Source organism: Lissotriton helveticus, chromosome 12 (genome assembly GCF_964261635.1).
Source record: "Lissotriton helveticus chromosome 12, aLisHel1.1, whole genome shotgun sequence".
NCBI lineage: Eukaryota > Metazoa > Chordata > Amphibia > Caudata > Salamandridae > Lissotriton > Lissotriton helveticus.
The window spans coordinates 674227481-674254609 of record NC_136073.1 but is presented as its reverse complement, the minus strand read 5'-3'; the positions used below and the strand labels follow the sequence as shown (position 1 = coordinate 674254609).

General features: G+C 45.5%; 1 protein-coding gene across 2 annotated transcripts in view; it reads left to right on the top strand.

Annotated features, from left to right (window-relative positions):
• The window catches only part of NUTF2 (nuclear transport factor 2), a 206753-nt gene that overhangs the window by 62792 nt on the left and 116832 nt on the right, over positions 1-27129 (top strand). For both annotated transcript variants that reach the window (XM_078668478.1, XM_078668477.1), the window contains exons 3-4: positions 25171-25242; positions 25716-25814. In XM_078668478.1, coding sequence (XP_078524604.1) covers positions 25171-25242; positions 25716-25814 — 171 coding nt within the window. The remainder of the gene's footprint in view (positions 1-25170; positions 25243-25715; positions 25815-27129) is intronic.

Here is a 27129-nt window from a genome sequence, read left to right as displayed (position 1 = left end):
GCGCGACCTCTCTTTGCCAACAGGAATCCCAGCGCTGCAAGTTTACGAACCGAGCAAGGGAAATTGGCGACGTAACTCAAAGCAATTTCGGGAGTGGGGGACAGGTCAAATCCCAATATTTCTCCAAACGTGCGCTGTACTTGGGACCAATAGTCGTGCAGAAGCGGACATGACCAGGACAAGTGAGCAAAGTCAGCCTGAGGGGGCTCTACATCTTGGACACTGATGAGGGCGATTCGGGTCTATTCTATGAGAAGGCGCCGGGGTGTGATTTAATCTACGGAGAAATTTGAAATGTATGAGTTTATGTCTGCTGTTAATCGACGCCTCTCTGGTAGCTTTGCAGCATTGTGTCCACTGTTCGTCTGTTATAGGGTTACCCAAATCCTCCTCCCAGGCAGAGTGGGCCCTGGCGTCAAGAGCGGGGAGTGTAGCGTTGCACATCTTGTAAAGTTTGGACACAAGGTGTGTGCCTTGAGGGTTTTGAACAATAAACGTAAGGGGGGGGGGGTGTCTTCAGGTGCAAGTGGGAATGTTGGAAACACAGCTCTCATCATGGACCGTAGCCTGGTCAGAACAAATGAATCCATAAAGGAGCGTTCCGTGAATCTTGGGTCTTCAGTGGTGGAAAAAAGCATGGCCGTCTGGGAAGAGGTCGCCTATGGTGCAAATATTAAACTTAGTGAGGGTGTGCTTTATCACTGTTTCAACAGTAATGGGTAAGCTGAAGAAAACAGTATGTCTGAGCCTATCAGTCTACGCACTCTATCCCAGGCCCAGCAAGTGGCAGAGACTGTTTGGATGTCCTGTGGATCCCGAGGGAACCCCTTGGGGAGCAATGTGGAGAGTGTGGCTGGGAGGACCAAGTCAGCTTCAGGTTTCAAATATAGGATTCGAGCATCAGGGTGAAACCAAGGATACGCAAATGAACACTGTGCAACCAAAAAGTATAAGTAAAAATCAGGGACGCCCAAGCCACCCCTCTCATAGGGGAGGGTAAGAACCCGCAAGACACTCGAGGGTTTCTGCCACCCCACACCAACCTCAATAGCATTGATCGGAGTTGGGAAAAAAGATCTTAGTGAGAGGGATCGGGATGTTAGCAAACAAATATAAAAAACGAGTAAGCACAACCATCTTAATTGTAGCTATTCTACCAGCCATGGATAGCGGAAGACGGATCCATTTTTCAATCCGGTCTTCCAATAAGTCCAGAGCTCTGCCATAATTTAATCTGATGATGGTCACAGTGTCCAAATGGACATGCACCCCCAAATATTTAACAGAGTCCTGGCACCATTCCAGGGGGAAAGGGCAGTGCCATTCCTCGGTGCATGGGGTGAGTGGAAAGATCAGTGACTTGTGCCAATTAATGCGGAGGCCAGAGAACTCGCCAAAGCGAGTTATTTCCAATAGAAGAGGTTCCAGGTTGATGTGGGGACGTCTAACATATAATATCGTGTCATCCGCATATAAGAAAATTAAGAGGGCCGGTGCGGAACTGGAGACCTCGGTGTAAGTGTCTTTCTTGGAAATGCCTGACCAACGGGTCCATTGCTAAGATAAAAAGCAATGGGGACAACGGGCATCCCTGCCAAGTGCCTCGTGACAAGGCAAACGGTTCAGTGATAGTGCTATTGAGGCGCAGCCGGGCAGTGGGTGAAGCGTACAACAATTCGACCGTGGAAACAAAATATTCTGGCATACCCATACGTCTCATGATGGAGAGAAAGAAAGGCCATTCTAGTGTCAAACGCCTTCTCTGCGTCCAGAAGGACCGCCGCTGCCGGTGTATCTGGGTCAATGCGATGCAGGAATGAAAAGAGCGTTCTCAAGTTGAGCGACGTGGAGCGATGAGGTGCAAACCCAGACTGCGCGGGAGAGACTATGTACTCCATCAGCAAAGATAGTTGAATAGCGATGACCTTAGCCAATATTTTATAATCCAAATTTAAGAGCGATAGGGGTCTGTACGAACTGCATAGCGTGGTATCTCTGCCCGGTTTGGGAAGTAATATTATAACCGCCTCCCCGAACGTAGGTGGGAGGTATCCCAACTCAAGGGCCTATGAGTACACCTCTACCAGCCGGGGAACCAGTTCCTCCTTGTAGGCTTTGTAGAAGTCTGCCGAAAAGCCATCTAGGCCAGGGGCCGATGATCCCCTCAGTGCATCCACAGCCTCCAAGATACTATCCTGCGTAATGGGCATGGCCAGAAACTCTTGCATGTGTTTTTCCAAGTACACCATGGCGATCTCATTTAGATATGCGCCCTGGTCTTCCCAAGTATGTCAACGTGGATATATATAGATGCTTATAATAGGCTAAAAAGGTGTTACATATGTCCGGTGTGGAATGCAACGTCTCACCCTGCTGGTCTACAATTTCTGTAATATAGGATGACTTGCGGGCCGGTCGAAGGAGATGGGCCAATATCTTGCCAGGCCGGTCCCCTTCACCATACTGTCTTGCAGTGTGTTGAGTGGTGATAAACCTTAACTCCCTCTCTGCTTCTTCTCGAAATTCCATTAGTAGCGATCAGCACTTGGCTTCGGCTGATTGGGATGGGTTGGACAATATCTCGCTGTCTAATGCCGAAATACCTTTCTCAATACGGGAAAGAGTAGATCTAATGTCCCTCAGGGTTCCCACATGTTTGGCAATGCACATGCCACGTATTGTGGCCTTGAAACCTTCCCATAGGACCGACCAGGACTCCACAGAGCTGGTGTTTAACTCGAAGTATTCCACAATCGCTTGTCGAACCTCGTCGGTGAAGACCGGGTCGGTTAATGCTTTCCCTGGAAAACGCCACTGACGCTCATATCCCTCAGTCTGGGAACCATCAGTTTCAATGTAATGGGGGAGTGGTCTGATAAAGTGCGGGGGAGAGTGAGCAGGTCCCCCACCCAACCGGCTATACCGGGGAGACAAGCCAGAAATCGATTCTAGTCCAGGTATTATGAAATCCGGAGTGGTGTATTATGTGGGAGTTGTGGGTGTAGGCGCGCTTCGATATCAATAAGAGAGAACTGAGAGCAGATATCCAACAAAACGGCTCGAGACTTGTTTTTGGCATCAGGGGAGGAAGAGGTACTATCTCTAGCTGGGTTAAATAATAGATTGAAGTCCCCCCCAATGATTAACAGGTTGGGGTCAATCGCAATTAATTTAACTTGAAGATCGTGAAACAAGGAGGGGGTGTCGACATTATGACCGTATATTCCGACGAGAGTGATCTTGTGTCCTAAAAGGGACCCAGAAACAATCAAATATCGGCCTTCCCTATCAGCTGTACATGAGGACAAAGCAAACTGCACACGTTTGTCTATGATGACAGCCACCCCTCTTGAATATCTACTGTAGTGCGAGAAGAACCGGTGTTCCCCCCAGCTCCTAGCGATCGTAGATGAATCAACTGGGGTCAGATGTGTTTCCTGTAGGGAAACAATGTCAATGCCATGTCTAGTGACGTAGTTAAAGACCTGTCTGCGCTTCCTGGTGTCATTTAGCCCCCTAACATTCCAGGACATCAATGATAGCCCCGAAGGGCCTCCCTGAAGACCTAGCTTGGCCATCTGGGAAAGTGAAAATCAAAAACACTAAGGTGTGTGCCATTCGGTCTCCGCCTCAAACCACCACATCGACTGCAATCAATGAAAATAAGAACAAACAAAACAAACCCCACCCCCCACCCAGCCTCAATTCGACCCTATAGAGGCACTCCCCACGCAATTGCACATATACAGCAAATGTCGATCCCGTTGCTGACCTGAAAAAAAAAATCTTTGCAACAAAAAATAAACCCTTAAACATCACAAATACTAAGGCATCCGCCATGGGATGTATCAACGCTGCGCCGGCCGGGCATAGTCGTGCACTTAAACTTGTAAATGACGGCCAATTCTTTTAACAATCAACAGCAAATGACAGTGGAAGAAAAACAGTAGAAAAAAGGATTATACAATGTTGAGTCCTCAGCCGGTCCCTGATTCTGCAAAAAGTTCCACACTGTGTTGTGAGTCGTCGCGTGCTGGAGACGAAGGGCCAGAAGCGGAAGCTGCGCCTGATCCCTGCTTCTTGTATTGCTGGCAAAATTCCTGCACTTCCGTGGGAGTGTCAAAGATTCGGAATCGTCCCGCAATTTCTATCCTCAATCGTGCAGGATATAGCATGCCATATTTTAGCCCCAAGTTACAGAGCGTGGCCTTAACGCCAGAGTATTTCCGGCGCGCCTCTTGAACCAACATTGTGAAGTCCGGAAAAAAGGACAACTTATTGCCCTGCCACTGTATCTCACCTTTTTCACGTGCTTCCTGGAGGGCAGAGTCTCGGAAGTTCATGACTCTGGCGATAATAGGGCGAGGAGGGAGGCCGCGTCGGGGACGAGGGCCCAAAGATCGGTGCGCCCGCTCCACAACAAATCCTTGTGTAAATGTCTCCCTGCCAAATAATTCGATTAGGAGGTGTTCTACAAATAGGTCCATCCGCCCAGTGGTTGTTGTCTCTGCCAGACCAAGAATGCGAATGTTATTCAGGCGACTACGCGCTTCTAAGTCTTCATTCTTAATAGCCACCTCTTTGACAATCTTTTCCACTCTTTCCAGGCGTTTCAATGCTTTCGTTGAACTGTCCTCGATATCAGAGACACTAGACTCCACCACGTCGAGTCGACGGTCATGGGCCTGTACCTTCGAGCTAATGTCCACCATTGTCTGGTCGAGACTGTTGAACCGGCTGTCTATTTACTTGAACCCCGCTCTCATTTCCGCCATCATGGTGGTGACCAACGAGGTAGCATCGTCACATTCCGCGGGATCCAAGGCATTGGCCGCAGCACCAGGCAGAAAGTCAGTGGCGGGGATAGGGGTCTTGTCGAAGGTGAGCTTGCGTTGGTTAGGATCTTTCTTCACCATGGTGAAAGTGGCAAGGGCGGCGTGCAGAGCAGTAGAACCTGCTGTGGAAACTGGAGGGGCCCCACTCCGGCGCGCCTTTATCCTCGCACAATAGATAGTGTTAGCTTTCAACTGGCTGTAAATAACAACAACGGGTCTGAATGAGGATCCGTGACCGCAGGCCTTAACGATCACGTGTAGACAGCGGGAACGAGGCCAGAAAATGGCAGTCACCAAAATGCCTCCGGGATCCCACCGTCAGGCGGAGAAAGTTATTGTAGGGTGGGTCGGCCGAGGGTCTAAATGATCAGAACGGCCAAATAGAAAGCCCCTTCAAAGATGGGGAGAAAGGTCCAGTGTCTATGGGATGTTCGGATAGTGTGTCACTGTTAGTAGAATGAGAGTGCGGGCATCTCGGCGATCACCGGCATATCAGGACACAGGCGGGGCCGCCATAGTGCTAGAGGGGCGCTGCCGCCCCCACGGCCCACCGCCACCCGGACCAGCCCCGCGGCACAAGGGCCGCCCCACCCGGACCCCCAAGCCCCCCCGGCCCGAGCCAGCAACCCCGAGCCCCGACCAGAGGCAGCGCCGCCGGCCCAAGAGCCCGAGAGCCAATGGCATGTCCCAGCGAGCCGGGGACCCAGCGCCCAAACCGGGGAGCAGCGGGGGGGCCAAGCGGGGAGCACCCCGAGCCGCAGCGGCGGAGCGATCCGCAGGGGAGCGCCGGCGCAGCGCTTACCTCCAGGCAGGCGCAGTTAGGGAGGTCGTGCACGAGGTGGCTAGGCCCTCAATCCCCTCCGCCGTATCTCTGTGTCCGGACGTCCTCCGAAGCTGGAAATGTGACAAACTGTGCCCAGGGGGGCCTGCTGCAGGATGGCGGACACAGAGTGGTCGAAAGCATGGGGTTACATGATAAAAAGCGAGCCCGGGAGCCCGGCCGGCGGAGCTTCAATCAGAGGCAGCCATCGTGGTCGCCTCCGTGGCCACGCCCCGCCATATCACAGCATACTTGCCTCCCTTTGCCAAGGTAGCCCTCCCACCCCGCCTCTGTTGTGCAGTGCAGAATAGTCTAGTCCTGTATGACACAACTAAGTATGGTCACAATGATGTTGGATGATTGCTCCATTTAAGTCCTATTTATTATAGAAGGAATTGATTGTCCCAAATCAGGAGATAATCATGAATAATGTATCGAAACTAGATGTGTTCAAAATAATATAAGTTTTGTCTTTAAGATATCATTATTGTACCACCTTTGGCTTAATTTCTTGCAAAACCTTCCATTCTGCTATGGTCTTGTGGAACACATTCACGGTGCCATTAGCAAGGACTTTTAGTCTAACCAGTTGTAATAGAATGGTCTGCACACCTTCTGCTTTATGTTTAAGACTTTTTATTGGTTTTCAGAAATTCAACAATAAAGAATTCAGGAAACAAGTGCAACAGAAAATACCTTACAGATTCTTGTCACCTACACCCACAGGCCGGTGAGGCAAGAAATATGCAAATACACAAAATTAAAGCATACAAATCTGTAAAGAAAAAAGAATAGCATATCCTTAATCGGAGGAGGCAAGGGAAAAGGAAAAGAGAAAGAGGGGGAAGGGGGCGGTCCTACTAGTGTAGAGGGATCTGCAGGCTGTCAAACGAATGCTTGTCGATGTTGTATCTAAAGGCCATATATATATTAATGCTGCCAAAGAGCGACACCTTATACTTTAAAGCACTTAATTAGCACTCGGAGTTCTTTCCTAGATAGATCAAGTTGGGGAAGTCCTGAAAGATTATCTCGTCATCTAGCTTAAAGGATTTCTGTTTGACTGCATAAAAGATTTTTTTTTGTCACATCCTAATGGCACCAAAATTGACTAGCATTGACTGTGAACATGTGCTGTTAGGGTACTCTGAAAATGGAACTCACATGCTTGCATCATAGTTAGTCCTCTTTATACCTTGGTAAAATTTAGGTTTGAATCAGATTTTGCATGAACTTTACATGTGTTGAAACAGTCTTTGCTCTCCGTTATACAAGCAAATTTGTTCTTCTTAGTAGATTCTCCTTGACCTCAATTTGCAACTTAATTATACTGGGATCTTGCATGTGAGGAACTCTCTCATACCTCCCTTAAGCAACTTTGAGGTAGGAGATTCTAGCTTTGACGCCTTCAAGCAAATTAGAGTAAGAATCTTTTTTTTTTCAGTCTCCCTCCAACATCTTGTTTAAGGAAGAGTTTGGAAATCTGGGTAGATTTAGTTTCCTGAATTTGCGCTAGGATTGTAGTAAGAAGCGACTCAATGTTTGTGTTCGGGACAAGCGCTAAGAAGTTTACCTGCTTCTGGACTGATGCTTGAAAGTCCCCAATGGGCCCACACTGCCATGACTGCACTGGGTCTTCTTGGTCGGTGCGCAAACTATCTTGTGGCCACGAAGAAAAGCGATCTTTCTGTTTCTGATGGCCTAACTGTGCAGTATTAGACCTCCCCTCACCCCCACCTTTCGGAAGCGCATTAAAGTACACTTTTTATTGTTTGATACTTTGTTCCCCTTATTCATGAAAACCGAGTAGGATTTGCTTCCAGCCTCTACAAGGTCACTTCAATTCGTGGACATAACGTTCTTACTGAATACTGCTAAGAGCATCACCTCTGCTGACCTTAAAGCAATTATGGCTTCTTTATTTGGTAGCACAGGACATGGCCCTTAACCTGGCCAGAGTTTTGTCTCCATTCATTACCATCTAGTGCTTCTATAAAGGCACTGTGCGCTATATGGTCTGGTTTAGTCTGGGTGCCTCGTGGTCGGATGAATAGCGAGCGTCCTGCTGGGCCATCATCTGCTTATGTGTTTCTTTTCTTGCCATGTATTGAAATGATGGTCCAGATGGTTATTGCAAGGTGCAAAACTGGGAGGGAGGCAGTTCCTATTTGCAGAAATATTTGCCATGGCCTCCCTGATCTCCACTGCTAATACCCCTGATCTAAGGAAAGAAATGTGTTCTTTCAGATGAGCAGAGGATTTTTTTTCTAATATGAAAAAAAGTGGCTCAACGCTTGAAAAGCACTCGCAGGACAGTAACCAGCTGACAAATACAGCGCTACCTGCTCCGACACACCCCACCTCTCAGTAATGCCTGACGCGTTTCGAGCTTGGCGCTCTTCCTCATGGGCAAGAAATGCAGAGAATGACTCACGTGGTCTACTAGCACACCCACTTTTATTGCAAACATCAATTAACTCTCAGGTGAGTTTCCGCACTATGCCTGCTGGGACTAGTCTGCAAAGTTCTTATCCCAAGTGGACCGTAGTCATCCTGTGCACTTTGGAAAGAGTTCATCCCGGTGAAATAAAATGTCCCGCACAGCGGAACTTGGCAATTTTCACAGCTTCAACCTGCTCCTCAACATGCTGCCATCATCATATGAACCCGCAGACTCAAAGGTATTGTGACAGTGCTACTCGTGACCTGAGCAGGGCCACCTCATTACTGAGAGGTGGTGTGTGTCGGAGCCGGCAGCGCTGGATTTATCAGCTGGTTACTGCCCTGCAAGTGCTTCTCAAGCGTTGAGCAACCCTTTCTCAAATATGACGTGGCCCTGCTCGGGTCACAAGTAGCACCGTCAAGATTGGGCAGAGGTTTTGAGGGATGCCAGTGGTCTAGACTCCGCCTGACCTTGGCATGCTCTCTCTTTCTTCTGTGGCCACGGAGGAGGGAGCAAGTTACGCAGTGGTGTTGCGTAGGGTAGCCGAGGCCCTCCACCTCAAACTCCCTACAGTAGCCGTCAGGACTAACCTCCTGATTGAAGTGCTGCAACCAGCGGCAACCTGTTCGGAGCCCTTACTGCCTTTTATTATGCACTGTCTGATGTTCTTTTGGGCACTTGGTCCAGGCTCAACACAGGGGCTCCTGTGGACAGGAATGTGGCCCGACTCAGTCGCCCGGCTCCAGGCGACCCCCTTTTCCTCTCCCAACACCCCACCCCTGGGAGCTTGGTTGTCCAAGCCTCTGCTTCCCAAAGCGTATTCCCTTCCACACCTCCGGATAGGGAATCCAAGAAGCTGGAGCTGCTTGGCAAAAATCTGTTTTTCATCTGCCAGCTTAGAGCTGCGGTCGGTGACCCCGCATGCCTCTTGGGCCGTTACTCCCACTCTGTGTGGGACCCGGTTACGAAGGTGCTGCCCAACTGCCCGGAGGAGGGCCAGGCTGTACTCTCCCAAGCTAAGTTCACCATTTGTTGTGGGCTTGATACCGCTGACTCTCTGGGCAGGGCCATTTCCACGACTGTGGCGCTGCAGCGCCACGCCTGGCTGAGGGCTACTGGCTTCTCGGGGGATGTCCAGAACACCTTGATGGACATGCCCTAAGTTGGCATTCGCCTTTTTTGCAACAAAGCGGTTAGTGCTTCGGAGCGCTTGAAGGACTCGCGGGCTACGGCCAAGTCCTTGGGCCTGTTGGCCACTCTGCCTCCTCCGCCTTCTGCTTTTCGCTCCTTTCGTGGCCATGGAAGGGGTGCCCCAACACGTTCCTTTCATAGCCACAGGCCTGTGCAGCAACAACCTCAGTGCGGACGTGGGAACCAATGAGGCGGTTCTGGGGGCCAGCAGGCGGGTCAGTCCAACTTCACCCCCGCAGCATCCACTTCTAAGCCTTCCTAGTCCGAACGTTCAAGCCCATCAAACGCCAGTGGGTGGCAGAATCCGCCATTATCTCCCCCACGCAACATCACATGTGACAGGTGGGTGCTACAAATAGTCCAAAGGGGCTACTCCTCTCCCCCCCCCCCCCCCCCTTCGAGACGACCCCCTCCAGCCATGCCACCTCAGTAACACCGCATGTTGGTGGACCATCTTGCGCTTCTTCAGCAGGAAGTCACGGCCCTCTTGGCCAAGGGGGCCATCAAGCGCGTTCCTGGGCCAGAAGTAGGTTGTGGTTGCTATTCCCACTACTTTCTGGTCCCCAAGAAGGACAAGGGCCTGCACCCTATCTTGGACCTCAGGAACGTCAACCGCTTCCTCCGGAAGGAGAAATTCAAGATGTTGATGCTAGCTCAGGTCTTGTCTCCCTTCGACACTGGAGACTAGATGGTAGCGTTGGACTTGCAGGATGCATTTTTCCACATCCCTGTCCTGCCGGCCCACCGGCGTTAACTGCGGTACACGGTAGGCCATGAGCACTTTAAGTTTACCGTGCTCCCCTTCGGCCTTATCAGCGCCTCCGGGTGTTCATGAAAGTGATGGCGGTGGTCGCAGCTCCTCTGCACAGATCAGGGGTTCCAGTCTTCCCCTATCTGGATGACTGGTTTTTGAAGGCAGTCGTCTCCCACCTCCAGACTACGGCCGGCTGGGGTTCTCCTTCAACGTGCCGAAGTCGCACCTGGTTCCCTCCCAGAAGCTCCTCTTAATCGAAGCGATTCGGGACTTGGCGATGTTTCGGGTTTATCCTCCCGAACAGCAAGTACAGGATATTCAGGCTATAATTCCGATCTTTCAGTCTCTATCCCGGGTTTCGGGAAGAATGACCTTCCGGCTCCTGATTGCATCCTGCTAGTGGATCATGCCAGATGTCATATGCTGGCTCTGCAGTAGAACCTGAAGTTCCAGTGGGCACAGCATCAGGGCAACCTGTCCAATCATATCCAGATCTCGGAGAGCACTGCATGGCAATTGCAGTGGTGGCTCACGGACCGTGATTGGGTCAGTGGCAGATCTCACTCCCTACACTAACTGGAGCACGTAGTAGTGACGGATGCGTCCCTCCTGGGATGGGGGGGCCACATGGGAGAGACGGAGATCGGAGGCCTCTGGTCTCCGGCGGAGTCCGGGCTTCACATCAACCTTCTGGAGCTTTGGGTGATCCGGCTTGCACTGAAGGCATTCCTTCCCTCTGTCCGGGGAAGTGTAGTGCACGTGTTCACGGACAACACCACCGCCATGTGGTACTGCAACAAACATGGCGGGGTGGGGTGGGGTCGTGGACCCTATGTCGGGAGGCTCTGCGCCTCTGGACATGGCTGGAACATCAAGGCATTTTCCTGGTGGTTCAACACCTGGCAGGTTCTCTGAACGCCAGGGCGGACAAACTCAGCTGCCAGTGCATGATGGATCACGAATGGAGTCTGCGCTCGGAGGTGGCATAAGTACTCTTTCAAAGCCTTCTCAACAGGGAGAAAGCTACTCTGAGCACTACGGAATAGACCAACAGGTCTTGTTCGTTAAATCAAAAAGTTATTGAGGTAAACAACCAAATCATCCAAAGATCAAGTCATTTATTTTTCCAAGGTATAAAGATGGTTGAATCACAATCAACGAATTAGATATTCAATGGCATATCTTCATTATTGTAAACGTTATTAGTGATATTCACACATCCCGATGCTTTTCGGGCACCGCCCTTCTTCAGGGGATTACTCTACAAAATAATCCAAAATGAATACTGTTCAAATACACAGTTGTATGGAATCAGAAATGCATTATATCGAGTGTTCATACATAATCCAAATAGATAAAGACACTAAATGGTGAATACACCTTAACCCGAAAACACGTATCTCAAAGAGTGCGAAATAGGTTGTAAATGTGCGAAACAGTCACCAAAGAAATCGTGAACCTCTCCACCAAGCGAATAAACAAAAGTAGTGCATATGGCTAGTTAAAGTGAATATGCCAGAACGAGTGTCTCAATGAAAACTAGCGTCAAAGTCACAGAAAGGTAAAATCATAACGCGTGTGCCGCATGCAAGATGTATCCCTGCGTGAGGTACAAACAAAGTAAATTCATTACGTGGGGGCCGCGTACACAGGCCTGAGTATGATAGGTTCCCAAAAGGGTTACTTACATAAACGTGTGCAGATACAAGCTCCGCGGGCTACCGCAGAGAACAGGATGAACCGGAACTGAAACCAGTCCCCAGTGAAGTAAGACGTGAACGTGAATAAAAATAAAAAACTGACAATGTGAATGAAAATAGAAAATGGACCACCCCGTGTGGACAAGTAAATACGTAAACAGACTGGAAAAGGTGGAAATCAAAAGAAAGACTCTACACCTCCAGGGGTGTCAGTTACAGGAATCATAAAAAAGAATTACCACTGAAAAATGCAGAGAAGAAATAAAAATATAAAAGAAAACGATTCATGACAAATAACAATATAGAATAACCAGATGACATAAATGCATTATAGATAACATAAAAATTCCATCCGATCATTAAGCCCATCGGGCACCATGGTGGACATAAATCGGATCCAAAAGTTCTCTCTTTTAAGTAATGTGTTCTTGTTGTTATGTGTCACCTTGACTTGTTCCAAGATCAGAAATTTCAATTGTGCCACACTGTGTCTATTTTCATGAAAATGGTTTGCCACACTCGATTTCTGATTGTGGGTACGAATGTTGCTTTTGTGTTCTAAAATGCGAACACGGATCTTACGTTCAGTGTGTCCAATGTAGCACTTACCACAAGGGCATTTCAACATATAGATAACATTACTGCTGTTACAGGTGGCATTAACTCGCAATTTTATCATGTGTCCTTTCATCGGGTGGCGTGTGGTATTACCCGGAATGCAGTTGTTGCAGTTACTGCAATTGTAGCAGGGTTTGAGTCCCATGTATGTAGAAAGAGTAGTGGTAGATTTAGGTTGACTGACAATTTCCTTGACATTTCTGCCACGAGTAAATGCAAACATTGGTGGTTGACTGAAGAGTCCATGAAAGTCAGGTTCCATGGCTAAAATAGGCCAGTGTTTGCGAATGATGTACTGAAACTTGTTGGATATCCTAGAGTGTTTGGAAACCACGACCATACGGTCGGAAGGTTTTTTGGGTTTGGGTTGTAATAGTTCACTCCTACAGGTTTTTTCAGTTCTTTCTGCAGCTAGATCCAAAATGGGGGTGGGATACCCTCGTGCTTTTAGTCTCTCCAAAGTCAGTTTCATTTGTTTCTTGCTTTCATTTTCGTTGGAAACAATCCGTTTGACTCGAAGCAATTGAGCATAAGGAAGGTTGTTTTTTTAACCCTGAACGGTGAAAGCTTGTATAATGTAATGTAGAATTCCTGTCGGTGGGTTTCCGGAAGATCGTCGTGTACCACTCATCTCGTTCTCTGTGGATTTCCACATCCAAATAATGGACACATTTCTCACTGAATTCCCAAGTAAATCGTATTCTCTCATTAAAGGTATTCCATGTCTCAAGAAAGTTCACTAGGTTCTCAGCTGATCCACTCCATAACAAGAATGTCGTCTATGTATCGGAGAAAAAGTTTACCGTGTTGAAGCCAGCTGTTGTGACGTAATATGAGTCACCTCAAATGTTCTCATGTATATATTGGCGTAGCAAGGAGCTGCCGAATTTCCCATGGCGGTGCCATTTAATTGAAGAATCCATTTGTCTAGAACGGTGAACTAACTGTGATATAGTGTAAACATTGTCAGTTGCATTAGGAAGACTTTCAAGTCAGAATCTAGATCTGAAGGAGCCAGTACTTGTTCAATTGCTTCAATACCTCCATCATGGGGGATGGAGGTGTAGAGTGCACATACGTCCACTGTACACATGATAAGATCAGTGTTTCTTAGTTCGTTCATGATCGGTTCGATTTTCAACAGAAAGTCTGTAGTGTCACGAACATGTGACCCAGTTTCCAGTACAAAAGGTTGCAAATATCTGTCGAGAAATTTCCCTGTGTTCTGGTGAATGCTGCCTCTGGTGGATACAATAGGACGAAAGGGAGGTTTCGTAGGATGCTTGTGCATCTTAGGAAGCCTGTAAAGCACCGGGGGTTTAGGATTCGTAGGTGTCAAAAATCTTCTGGTCTTGTCATTGATGGTACCATTCTCAAATGTCAAATTGATTAGTAGAGTCAATTTTTTAGCAAATTCCAGGGTGGGATCCCCCTGTAGAAAATCATACGTGTTGGTGTCTTTGATATGTATTTCAATCTGTTGTTCATAGAATGTGGTGTCCATAATCACCAAGGCGCCGCCTTTGTTCGCATTCTGGCAAGTGATGGCTGGGTTGTCTGCCAATTTTTTAAGGATATTCCTTTCCTTCTTGGATAAGTTACCATGGTTCATCGGTTGTTGAAACGGTAATTTACAGATCTCCCGCTTGATAAGGCTCTCAAAGGAGTCAATGATCCTATGGCTTTGTGGTGCCAGGAAAGTGCTGTGTGGTCGTAATCCTCGGAGCATGTCTTCTTCATGTGTATTAATGGGACAAATGTTCTGAAAGTAGTGTCGAAGACGGATGTTCCGTATTAATTTGAAAGCGCTGACTTCTAACTCTAATGTAATGGAGTTAGTGGTTGGCACAAACGATTGTCCCTTTTGCAATGTATTGATCTCTTCGTTGGATAATACCGTAGAAGAAATATTAATGATCAAATTTTCTTCTGGATTCAACGTTTTCTGTTTGTCCTCTTTCCTTTGACTGCTTGAGGAGTTCTTTCGGATCCCTCGGTGGATTTTTCTCCCCCGGGATCCTTTTGCTGTTCCAGGCCTGATTCTAAAAAATGAACCGCAGATTCTGTAGATGTACTCGGAGTCTGTGTATCTGTATTCGTTGGCGCTTTGGAAGGTCTTGATCTATTTTCTTCCTCGGAAGAGGATGTTTCGTTGCCAGAAAAAGGATTGTACGGTTTGTTGGTTCGTCGGCGGGCGTACACCTCTGCCCAGGTGTACACCTCGCCGAGCTTATAATCGATAGTGTCTCTTTTGAATTTCCGGAGTTTCCTTTCTTGTGTTTCCCTGGTATGTTTATCGATTTGAGTTTTCACATCTTCCAGCATGGAAGTGAGTTCTTCCGCAGACATGGTTTCGTCCAGCTCCTTTCTTACGTTATTGATTTCCAATGATAATTCTTCCAATGTTTTAGATAGCTCCTCCACAATCAGGAGGATCAGGTCAAGGGAACATTTGTTGAGTATCGAATACCATCGCTCAACAAATTGTAAATTATTCTTACAAAGTAAAGGCTTTAACGGGACCCTCAGGCCCCTTTGGATCCTTTGAACACGATGGTACCGGATGAGGGTACTGGCATGTAGTTTTTGGTTGGATTGTTTTTTGAAAAGGTAGAGTAATTGTCTGATGTTACTCTCCACGCTGCGAGGATTGCTGGTGGAGGTAATTTCGTCCTGAATAAGGCCATAGATTTTGTCAGCATCATCTTTGGTGAAGGCAAATGTACTCGCCTTTAAGTCGGTCATGCCGGAGACCGAATCGAAATTCATCTTCACTGCGTGCCGAGCTCCAAGGACAGAAATTAGTAACTACTATGATAGGAAGGGGCTCGCACAGCTCGATAAATCACAGGTTGAACGACAATGACAGGGTGTAGTGTGCTGCTAGAGTAAAACACTGTCTGGCAGTGTTAAATCCGAAGGAACTAATACAAAGCCTTCTCAACAGGGAGAAAGCTACTCTGAGCACTACGGAATAGACCAACAGGTCTTGTTCGTTAAATCAAAAAGTTAATCTTGAGGTAAACAACCAAATCATCCAAAGATCAAGTCATTTATTTTTCCAAGGTATAAAGATGGTTGAATCACAATCAACGAATTAGATATTCAATGGCATATCTTCATTATTGTAAACGTTATTAGTGATGTTCACACATCCCGATGCATTTCGGGCACCGCCCTTCTTCAGGGGATTACTCTACAAAACAATCCAAAATGAATACTGTTCAAATACACAGTTGTATGGAATCAGAAATGCATTATATCGAGTGTTCATACATAATCCAAATAGATAAAGACACTAAATGGTGAATACACCTTAACCCGAAAACACGTATCTCAAAGAGTGCGAAATAGGTTGTAAATGTGCGAAACAGTCACCAAAGAAATCGTGAACCTCTCCACCAAGCGAATAAACAAAAGTAGTGCATATGGCTAGTTAAAGTGAATATGCCAGAACGAGTGTCTCAATGATGGAATTTTTATGTTATCTATAATGCATTTATGTCATCTGGTTATTCTATATTATTTGTCATGAATCGTTTTCTTTTATATTTTTATTTCTTCTCTGCATTTTTCAGTGGTTATTCTTTTTTATGATTCCTGTAACTGACACCCCTGGAGGTGTAGAGTCTTTCTTTTGATTTCCACCTTTTTGTCTATCAGTCTGTTTACGTATTTACTTGTCCACACGGGGTTGTCCATTTTCTATTTTCATTCACATTGTCCGTTTTTTATTTTTATTCACGTTCACGTCTTACTTCACTGGGGACTTGTTTCAGTTCCGGTTCATCCTGTTCTCTGCGGTAGCCCGCGGAGCTTGTATCTGCACACGTTTATGTAAGTAACCCTTTTGGGAACCTATCATACTCAGGCCTGTGTACGCAGCCCCCATGTAATGAATTTACTTTGTTTGTACCTCACGCAGGGATACATCTTGCATGCGGCACACGCGTTATGATTTTACCTTTCTGTGACTTTGACGCTAGTTTTCATTGAGACACTCGTTCTGGCATATTCACTTTAACTAGCCATATGCACTACTTTTGTTTATTCGCTTGGTGGAGAGGTTCACGATTTCTTTGGTGACTGTTTCGCACACTTTACAACCTATTTCGCACTCTTTGAGATACGTGTTTTCGGTTTAAGGTGTATTCACCATTTAGTGTCTTTATCTATTTGGATTATGTATGAACACTCGATATAATGCATTTCTGATTCCATACAACTGTGTATTTGAACAGTATTCATTTTGGATTGTTTTGTAGAGTAATCCCCTGAAGAAGGGCGGTGCCCGAAATGCATCGGGATGTGTGAACATCACTAATAACGTTTACAATAATGAAGATATGCCATTGAATATCTAATTCGTTGATTGTGATTCAACCATCTTTATACCTTGGAAAAATAAATGACTTGATCTTTGGATGATTTGGTTGTTTACCTCAAGATTAACTTTTTGATTTAACGAACAAGACCTGTTGGTCTATTCTGTAGTGCTCAGAGTAGCTTTCTCCCTGTTGAGAATGCTTTGTATTAGTTCCTTCGGATTTAACACTACCAGGCCAGACAGTGTTTTACTCTAGCAGCACACTACACCCTGTCATTGTCGTTCAACCTGTGATTTATCGAGCTGTGCGAGCCCCTTCCTATCATAGTAGTAAGTACTCTTTCAGCAGTTGGGTTAGATCTCTTCGCCACCGAAGAGAATGCGCAATGTCATCAGTTTTGCACGTTGGAATTTCCAAGGCGGCACTCGCTAGGCAACGCTTTTTGTCGCGAACAGTTGCGGTCTACTATACGCCTTTCCTCCTTTACCACTTCTACCCAGAGTGCTGGAGAAGATCAAGCGCAACCGGGCCCAAGTCATCCTTGTGGCTCCGGGCTGGGCTCGAAGAGTGTGGTATCCTGAGCTACTCAGCATGGCCATCGATCCCCCGATCCGACTGCCTCTTCGGGAGGATCTTCTGTCGCAGCAGCAGGTCCCCCACCCGAACCTGTCCAGCCTCCATCTCCTTGCGTGGAGATTGTGCAGCGGCAGTTGACGTCTTTTGACCTGCCTCCCGAAGTTTGTTATGTAATCTTGGCAGCCAGGCGTCTCTCCACTACGACGGTATACGCCTTCAGGTGGAATAAGTTTGTGGCATGGTGCACAGCAAAGGCTGTGGATCCCCTTTCTGCCCCTCTTTCAGAGGTCCTTCTATTCCTGCTTTATTTGGCCCAGCAGGGCTCTGCTCTGGGCACTTTCAAGGTCTATCTCTCGGCCATATCAACCTTTTTACTGCTTCCAGATCAGTTCCCTGTTGTGAATAGATTCTTAAAAGGCATTACTCATCTTTTCCCTCCTGTTCCCTTCATAATGCCTCAGTGGGACTTGAGCCTGGTTTTAACATATTTGATGTGTGCTCCCTTTGAGCCACTTCACAACTGTCCTCTTCGTCTCTTTACTTTGAAAACTGCATTCCTGGTGGCCATCTGCCAGAAGAGTGAGTGAGCTCCAGGCTCTTTCTTCTAAACCTCCTTTTCTCTCTGTCCATCCAGACAAGGTAGTTCTAAGGACTCCTCCTTGTTTTCTGCCAAAGGTTGTCACTGCCTTTCACATCGGGCAGACCATCACTTTTCCCATCTTCTTTCCGCCTCCGCACCCCTCTAAAGAGGAAGAGAGGCTCCACCGTCTGGACCCAAAACGTGCGCTCTCATTTTACCCGAACGACCGTTCCGGGTGGATGACCAGCTCTTTGTTGGCCACGTGGGCCCCAAGAAATGTTGGCCCGTGCACAAGCGGACCATCTCTTGGTGGGTCTTTCTGTGCATCAGGGCTTGTTATTCTTTGGCTAAAAAGGAGCCTCTGGTGGGGCTGCACGCCCATTCTACCAGGGTGACTGCATCCACTACTGCTTTGGGACAGGGAGTTCCCTTGCATGACATCTGTCAGGCAGCTACATGGGCCTCGCTGCACACGTTTACCAAGCATTATTGCCTGGACAGCCAAGTCCAGAGAGAATGCTTCTTTTTCCGTTCTGTTCTCCAGGACTTTCTGGTGTGATCTTGGTTTGCAGACCCACTGCCGGGATTGGTATTGCTGGGGTAGCTATTCTAAGGTAAGGAATCTATCACTACGTGTTTCTTTCAGATGCACAAGTTACTTACCTTCGGTAACGATATATCTGTAGGAAACATTAGTAGTGAGAGATTCCTTACCGCCCCACCCATCGTTCCCGTTCTGCAAACTAATTTCTAGGGTTACGGTCATCTCTTTCAGGGCCCTAGTTTCAAGGCACCAGTGGTCAGTATCTTGCATGGCTCTGCGTTCTTGGCACGGAAAGTCGTGTACAGAACTGACGTCTGTGTGTGTGGCCGCGTCTAAGTCGCTTCAGCAACGTCATCTCGCTGCCGTCGACGCTCGCGGAAACGCACGACTACGCCTACCGAGGCGCAGGGGTACTGCTGACTAAAAGCTTTCCAGATCCAGTCTGACGCCTGGTGGTTATTCTAAGGTGAGGAATCTATCAGTACTAATGTTTCTTACAGATATATCGTAACTTGTGCTTTAGATCCGAGGGCACATTTTTGTTTGACTATATGAATAAGGGGAGCGTGCCCTGCGTGGTCTCTAAACCTCTTCTATCCCCTTTTCATGCATCACTCACTAGCATGAATAAGTCGTAAAATATGTCCAGACCCCAAATGACTTCAGGATCCCATCAAGGTTTGGCTATATTTTAATGGGATGCTGTTTGTAGGTATTTCCTGCAACAAAATATTTTTATTGCCAACGCTATTGGCAAGCTGCAGGTGTTTAAGTTTGTTTGCACTATTTTAACCAGATTGACTGTTTATAATCAAACTGTATAACCTGAACACACCTGTCTCCCATATATGTAATATTTCAATGACCTCACAAGTATGATAGAATAAAACACCGTGAACTACCCACTACTTATTGCCTCCACCAACATAACATAATAAAATGCTTTCATTCGGCAGTTGCCATAAAGTCAAACACAATAGGTTGCCATTACAAAAGTAATGAAATAAAAACATAATGTGTGCATAATAAAATAGATAAAATGTTTACACTAACCCACAGTTAGAACTAGCAGCATATAGGGGGAACATCACAGCAACTTTAAGATGCAAAAATGAATTCCATCCAGCAATTACTATGCTGATTATCTACTGCTACACAATCTATATGCTAGGTCCTGGGTGTCAATGGGGCAGTCTTTTTCTGTGTCTCCAGATGTATAGAAGAAACCAGGAGACTGTGAAGACAATTAGTTGAGCTGTGGCTGCCCTGAATATCCTAGTTGAAATTTTGTAGTCCCTAAAGCTCCAGTTACGGCATAAGGGGAAGATACATTTCCTCCTATGTGCATGATACTGCGGACAGTAGTACAAGACATGACCTACAGTTTTCTTAACCTCTGGGCATAACGGGCAGCTTAGATCAGGTTCAGTTTCAGCATCAGCATGGGCTCACCACCACTTCACAGTAAATGATCGAAGTGGTCCCAATTCAAATTTTATATAAAGTGTCTTAGCACCCGGAGGCTCAATTATATACATATACCTTTCCAGAAAATAAGTGTCTTTAAATTCCATAAGGGTAGAGGTTAAAGTACCTGCCCCCCATGCTGGTGCAATCTACCATCCAAGGTTCTCCAATACCGCTCCTTAAGCGTAGACTTGGAAGTGCCACTGGACATTTCCGGATGAGCCCACATGTCGCCGCACCCGATGTCCTCGAGTGAATTCTTAATATTCCCCAACCATGGAATTCTGGTGGCCCTGGGAAGTTTCATAATCTCTTCCAGGCCCAGCCGATAATAGGGTAATTGAACCAGATCCACCTCCAGTACATGAAAGGTCTGTTTTTCTTTGAATAAGTGAACAGATGCCAAGATCTAAAGGAAGTGGTACCAATGGAGTACTGGGGGGGGGAGGTGTGGAGGGGTTGGGGGAGGGGGGTTGGTGACGAGGTGGAGAAAAAGATTTTCCGTCGACTCCAAATTGGTGACATTAACATGCCCCCAGAGCTCCCAACCATAACCTCCCCCGCCCACCCCAAAGGCGTGCAGGTTGTAAATATGCAATGCAAGTGTCATTGGACGAAAGCTGGATCCCTTGAAGGCTCTCAGAACGCCACTGCTACAAAGTTCTAATCTAAGTTTGGACTTGTTAATCTGTGGTGACCAGCCAAATTGCTCGTTGAGAGTAAGCCCCAGATATTCAAAGGTGCAGTCCCTCTCCAATTGAATATCATTGAGGACCGGGTTGATCTGGACGTCTTACAAGGATTCAATACCATGTATTTAGTTTTGCTTGTATTGATCTCCAGCTCTCTGTTTCTGCAGAAGACTCCGAATTGATCCAGATGATTTTGGATACCCATTGGGGATCTCAAGACCAGTAATGTGTCTTCCCTGAACAGGCAGGCTGGGACCTGCCTGTTAGACGTGAGGCATCATGCTTGCTATGTTCCAGCATGTTAACCAATTCGTTAATATATAACAAAAACAAAGTGGGGGGCTGATCTACACCCCTGTCTCACCCCTCGAGTCACTGGAATGGGATCTGTCAATTCCCCTGCAAGGCTATACTTAACTTGGGCATAGTTATCCAGGTGTAGCCTCCTAAATGCATTGATTAGGTATTTCGGGACCCCCATGCTGGTAAGAACTACACACAAGCCCTTCCTTGGAACTAAATCAAAAGCTGACCGTACTAACTAAAAATATTACAGAACAGATTGTGCAAAGCTAAGTGCCTCACTACCCTGCCTTCTCACATCACAATACATATTGCATGTTGTTCCTTGCTTATAATGTTTTGTTGCCCTGTAGAGTCCCTATGGAAACTATACTGAGGCACAGACACTTATGGTTTCAGTGCTCAGACGAACTGACCAGCAGGTGAAAAATGTAAGACCGCTTTACCACAGGTTACTTTTCTGTTAGCAGTTACTTGTACTGGGTGCTCACTCTCATTAACAGTGGAATGTCCTATTGCACTGTAGTATTTGTAGCAACCATACCATTTTTTCAATCACTGGGGCCATTTCGCTACAATCCGTTTGGTCTTCTGATGTATTGCTATACCACAGGAAATTACCTAAAATAATTGATCATTTGGTGACCTTGTTTGAAAATATTCAAGTCATCTATATTTTTGTTGCTTACGCTCAAAAATATGTCCTTATGATGAACCTTAACAGGTTAAAACCTCGTGGGTGCATTGGGAATTAGAAATCTTTGTCTAGATCATACTTGACATGAGCAGAACTGAATTGTCCATTTACTAGGTAAATCCTGCATCTTTTCTGTGCTTCCTACTGATAGGTAATCCTTAATGAGTTGATGTCATAGACTGTACAGTTTCTTTATTTTTTCTTTCCTGCAGTCAGTCTGGTACTTGTTCAATGAATGCTGTATGCTTTTTGGAGTGTTATCACACCCTCTGGGACATAGTGATCTATGTTTTACCTGCACTCCCTGAAAACTGCACTACCCTAATAGCAAGGGAGCTAGCATTATTTGGTCCTCCTCATATCTTGCACCTAATTCCTCATGGATGGCAGAATTGGGGCTGTAAAGAGGTTCCTCCAGGAGACTGCGTAAAAGTGTTACTCTAATTATTTTCCGGCCCCCAAGAAGGGTGGGTACTTTACACTGAAATCGTTCCTCAACAAGAGGTTCAAGATGATGACCATTGCGCAAATTGTGCTGATTAGATCTGTCCCTGGAAATGAAGGCAACATACTATTATATACCAGTCCTGCAGTTTGGCTATGTTTCAGCATTGTGTCTTCCCCTCTGGTTTTTAACAAAGGTCTTGCCTATGGTCTGGCTCATCTCCCCTACCAAGATACGTGTATGCCTGTACTTCAGTGAATAGTTGTTGAAGATTGGCTTGCCCCATGGATTCGTAGAACACATGCAGAAAATGTTGTCCAGCCCCCCCCCCTTAGTTTTTCTATCAACAAGTCTTTGCTTTATATTCAACACTGCTCTTCCTTCCCCCCTTAACTCATCCCCTCTTTCTTGGAAATGGCATTGCATTGCTAATAGAGGATTTTGACGGTAGAAACGGGCAAGAGAAGAATAAGTTAATGACTTTCCGTAGCACACTATGTGGTGGTCCCAGCTGACTCCGCGCTGTTTGCCCACTTTACATTTCTGTACAGTAATTTTAGAAGGAATGTGTTTTAATTTTGGTTTTGCACACTGCTTAAGCCAATTCAGTGTCATCCACGCTCCGCTCTGAGGGCTTAAAAAATAATAGGAGACAACTGACCTCGGTATGCAAGGTTGTTGCAAATAAGCAACTGTTTTCTTGTCCTGCTTGGTGACGGAGTTCGATGGCTAAATGTGCTTACTTGAATGGAGCTATTGTAAGTATTTCTGGATCCAATCTGACTCTTGTAAAAATAAACATGATTTGTCTGGGGTTAAATAAACCAAAAAGAGTGGTAATGAAGGTAAGTACCGTGCTCTTGTAAAGATGGCTATTTACTTGGAGAGGGAAAGCTGTGGAATGCAGGTTGGATGATAAGTTGCTTCAACTATCAAAGCTCCTATTTATTTCTTTAAGCAGCCAGCATGGAGGGTGTCTGTATATGAAGGAGCACCGTTGTGAAATGTGTTAGGCATGCCACTTCTGAGTAAATAGCTTCTGCTGATAGCTTTTTTTTTAACATTTCTGACTCAGAAGTCTAAGGGGCGCCCGGTTCAGTTGGGTCTTTCTATGGGACGCTCCAGGTTTTATTTATCACTGCTAGGCTGCGGTGTTGCACATATTACTTTGAAAATCTTTGTATTTCAGCACTTTTCGTGAGAGTAATATGGGCTGCCTTGTCTTGTGTCTACTGAGCAATAGTCTGTACCACGGTGCACAATTAATTATTCTCTGTGGTTAGCTCATTTAGGCAAAAGGTACAGTCTGCATGGTTTGCACCATCCTATTGTGCTCACATCTTCAGAGATCATCCCCTGAAGTGGAGCCACCTGCATGATAAGATTTTGCTTATATGCTCCCAAATACAGGTGTTCTCCAAAAGTTGCCATGCAGCCACACAGGTAAGGCTGTGGGTTGTCGGCTACGGTTAGAACTAGCCAATTGATTTGGCAGGAAACTTAGTGCTAGAATCTGATGGTTACATATGGAAGGCTGTCTACGCAGGGGGGCCTGGAAGATCCCATATATCTTTAAAATGGGGACTGTGAGCCCATGAGCTTGTGTGAAGATAGCATTCTGGTGTACTGCACCAGGTCGAGCATCAGCATTCTTCTCCTCCATTTTGTATCAAAGACCCATAGTCTGACTGTCGAAAGGATGGTGATGAAGTAGAGTCCTTTTCAAACAGTAGCAATTGTTCTGCACAACGTTATCTAACAGCGAGTAATCATGTTAAGGAACATAGTAACTGAATAACATGCTGCCTTATTATAAACTTATAGGACATTGAGATCGAGCTACCGATTTCCTCCAGGCCATGAAGATTCATTTCTTACAATGCCCAAATTTTGTATGAGATGATACTTAAAAACAAGATTTAGTTGCATATTGGACCTGTGCTTATTCAGCCATGTACATCAGTCCTTTTGAGGCTGAAAAAATATACATATAACTATTATTTTAGCTCCATGTCTGTAGCATCCAGCTCAAGATATTTCTGCAGGCCGTTTGAAATGTGCCAGAATCTGGTCTTAAAATTGGAGGAAAACATAAGCCTGGCATGTGAATTAAAAAGAAAGCAAAATAAAACAAACCGTCCGTTTTAGTGAATGGTTTCCAGTGCAATTCCAGTGACGACTTAATTGTGTGAGCACTATGTCAAGCATATTCCTTATTGCCCTCATAACCTGACTTTTTTTCAACCATGTGGGGTAGCCTTTTTGCTTGGGGGCAGACCTAGAAACTGCTTTACCGCCCTTCTCTCGGTTTAGCTTCTAGTAATTGTTGGGCTAAGCTAAAACAACACTCTTTGTGTTTTGTTCATGAACTTTGTGTTTGTAAATGTGTTCTTATGGCAGTGTGTTACTATGTTAGTTTGAAGAAAAGAAAAGTGTATAGTTCTCTCAAGTATCTGCAAGGCAAACAGCATTTTATAAAGTTCCTTAGTAAGACTGAATTCCACATCTTTGGTTTGCAGGCGGAACCATTCATATGTTACCCCTCCATGTTGATACTCCTTTGTCTCTCCAAAGTCCTATATGCCTTCTGTGCCATTGAGATAGCAGTTGGCAGTGTGGGATAGTGACTGGATACATTGTGCAATCTTTTAACCCTTCTCATATCTTTTCAAACCTGTTACTGGCGTGCATACTTTCAGATACTCCCTTCTCAAAATATTCTGTGAATTGCAGGTGATTTTATCATCTGGATTAAAGAACATGGTGTTTAGAGAAGAAGCTTGATGTTATGCAAACTTGTCAAGGTGTGCGCTATGGATGCAAATTATGACATTTCTGCATGGAGATAATTTTTTGAAGGTTAGTCCTTTCCCGCAAGGAGAAGAAATCAGATAGTTATCTTTCATAGGTTTGTAGATCTACTAGAACTGTTATCATTCCCAGCTTCAGTTGGCAGTCTTACATTCTCTTTGATTCATGAGGGCAATGTTTGCCGCATGTTACTCAATTGACGATCCCGATGCTGAAGAACCATCGTTCAAGGTAACCAACCTTTTTCTTACTAAATAAGTTACTTATTCTTCCAAATGGTGTTTTTGTCTTTGGTGATATCATTTTGAACTAAAGAACTAAAAATGCTTTTTAGTCAGAATTTTAAGACCCGTGTTTCTGTTTCAGACAGACGCATCATGCTTAACTTGGGAAGGAATGCAGTATCATGGAAAACTTGCAATTATCGAGAAACTTACGGTAAGTAATTTCCATTTTTGGTCATCACAGTTTCCAATACAGATACTTTTGTAGTGGGGCAATGCTTTGCAGGTTTGTTGTGCTTATCCAGTAAGTAGACATGTTACATAGAACTGTGATGTGGCATCTGTTCGATGAACTTCCTCTGTACACGGGGAGGTAATACACTGAAGTCGAAGTTAATAGTAAATTGTGTTTATTTCTTTTTTTTAATAAATATCTTGAGATTCAGTGGACATTAGCTTGATAGTTACAACAGCTAGAATACAATATAAACAATTATTTCAGAGATTGTGAATATTTGATGAAAAAGAAAATACTATTTGTAAATTAATTCAATAGTTTCAAGACTCTCCAGCTGATTCTCTACTCATGATACTACTTTAGATCCTTTGCCCGATTTTGTGTTTCGCTGTTGGGATTTTCTAGGAACAATAAACTTCATTTCGTTGTGCTGTTTTTTTTTCTCGTAGTCCCTTCCTTTCCAGAAGATAGAGCATGTCATCACTGCACAAGACCACCAACCAACACCAGACAGTTGTGTTCTTAGTATGGTGGTGGGACAGCTTAAGGTAAACATTCCAATTAAAATGCATCTAAGATCTTGGGTCAGTGGCTTTGTTATATTACTTATTGTACTTAACACACATTCAAGGCTGCCTGACTTATTGAGCTCTCCCACCCTGTTACTGTTTTCCCATTTGTTTTTCGATTACGTGTTCCGTGGTGATGCTGCTGCAGAGTCTGGAATGCGTTTTGCTCTATAGTTCATGCCTGCTGATGATACACCAAGTAAAACCAGCTTTGTAGGACATTTGTGGAATTTCAACTGGTTAAGAAACTATACAGGCTTCTCAATGTACCTTCTGGTTAGTGAATTCAGCATTTCATACTAATCTGAGATGCACAGCTATTACTACATTTTGGCGTGAAATGTAATGCATTGATAACTTTTCATTGTGTACTTCCTGTGTATACTTGATGAAATTAAAACTTCTAATTGCCATATAGGATTGTACAGTTTATTGTATTGTCTCAGATTACCCTCCTAGGCAAGAATGAAACGATTTCGGCAGACTGTTGGTAATGTTTTCTTTAAACTTTAAACCCCTAAAAACACACATGCTAATTCTGAATAATCCAGTGTGCTTCTCTCCTACTTGTACAGGGTCAAAATGGTAGTCCTTACCAGAGTACCCCCTCTAGCGTTGACTTCTCCACTAAAACTTCAGCTGGATCCTCCGCCATGGTTTATTCCTCTTGAGTGAAAAAATAAATGTAATCTTTAGTGGTCTTGGCATAGATCAAAATTTCTTAAAGGACTGTCTTGGGAGGTTTGTGAAGGGAAAGGGGTATTCCCTGACTCTTAACAGCACCTGCACAAATCTTCGGGTGGGAGACTTTTTAAGGGAGAGCTAGGTTTTATCCAAATAAGTTAATGTGTTGATTTGTAGAATTCCAAATCACCTAGCTTTAGGCCAACCATAAGTGGAAGGGACCTCTTCTGCTTAGTTTATTTGGTGCAGGTGGCATTTTCCAAGAAAGATCTCTGGTTAGATGAGATGCCCTGACTCTTACTCTTTGTTGGCCTCGTCCAGGAATTTGTCCAGACACACCTGTTGGAAACAACCGATGTCTTTCTTGGGGCTTCTTAACATTTCTAAAATGTGGCTATCCTTTTGTCTTACTTGGTGGTAACCTTCATCTACCAACGAAAGAGGGACAGGAGCAATCCTCCTTCAGACATACCCAATCTTCTTTATCTAGTGTTCTTTTTAAGCTCCTAGCAATGTGTTGGCCAGTTTGTCAGATGATGTCCAGTCTAAAAAATCGGGTATGATGTAAATCTTTTGTCCCTGGTTTTCGGTTTAAACCAAAGAAAAATTC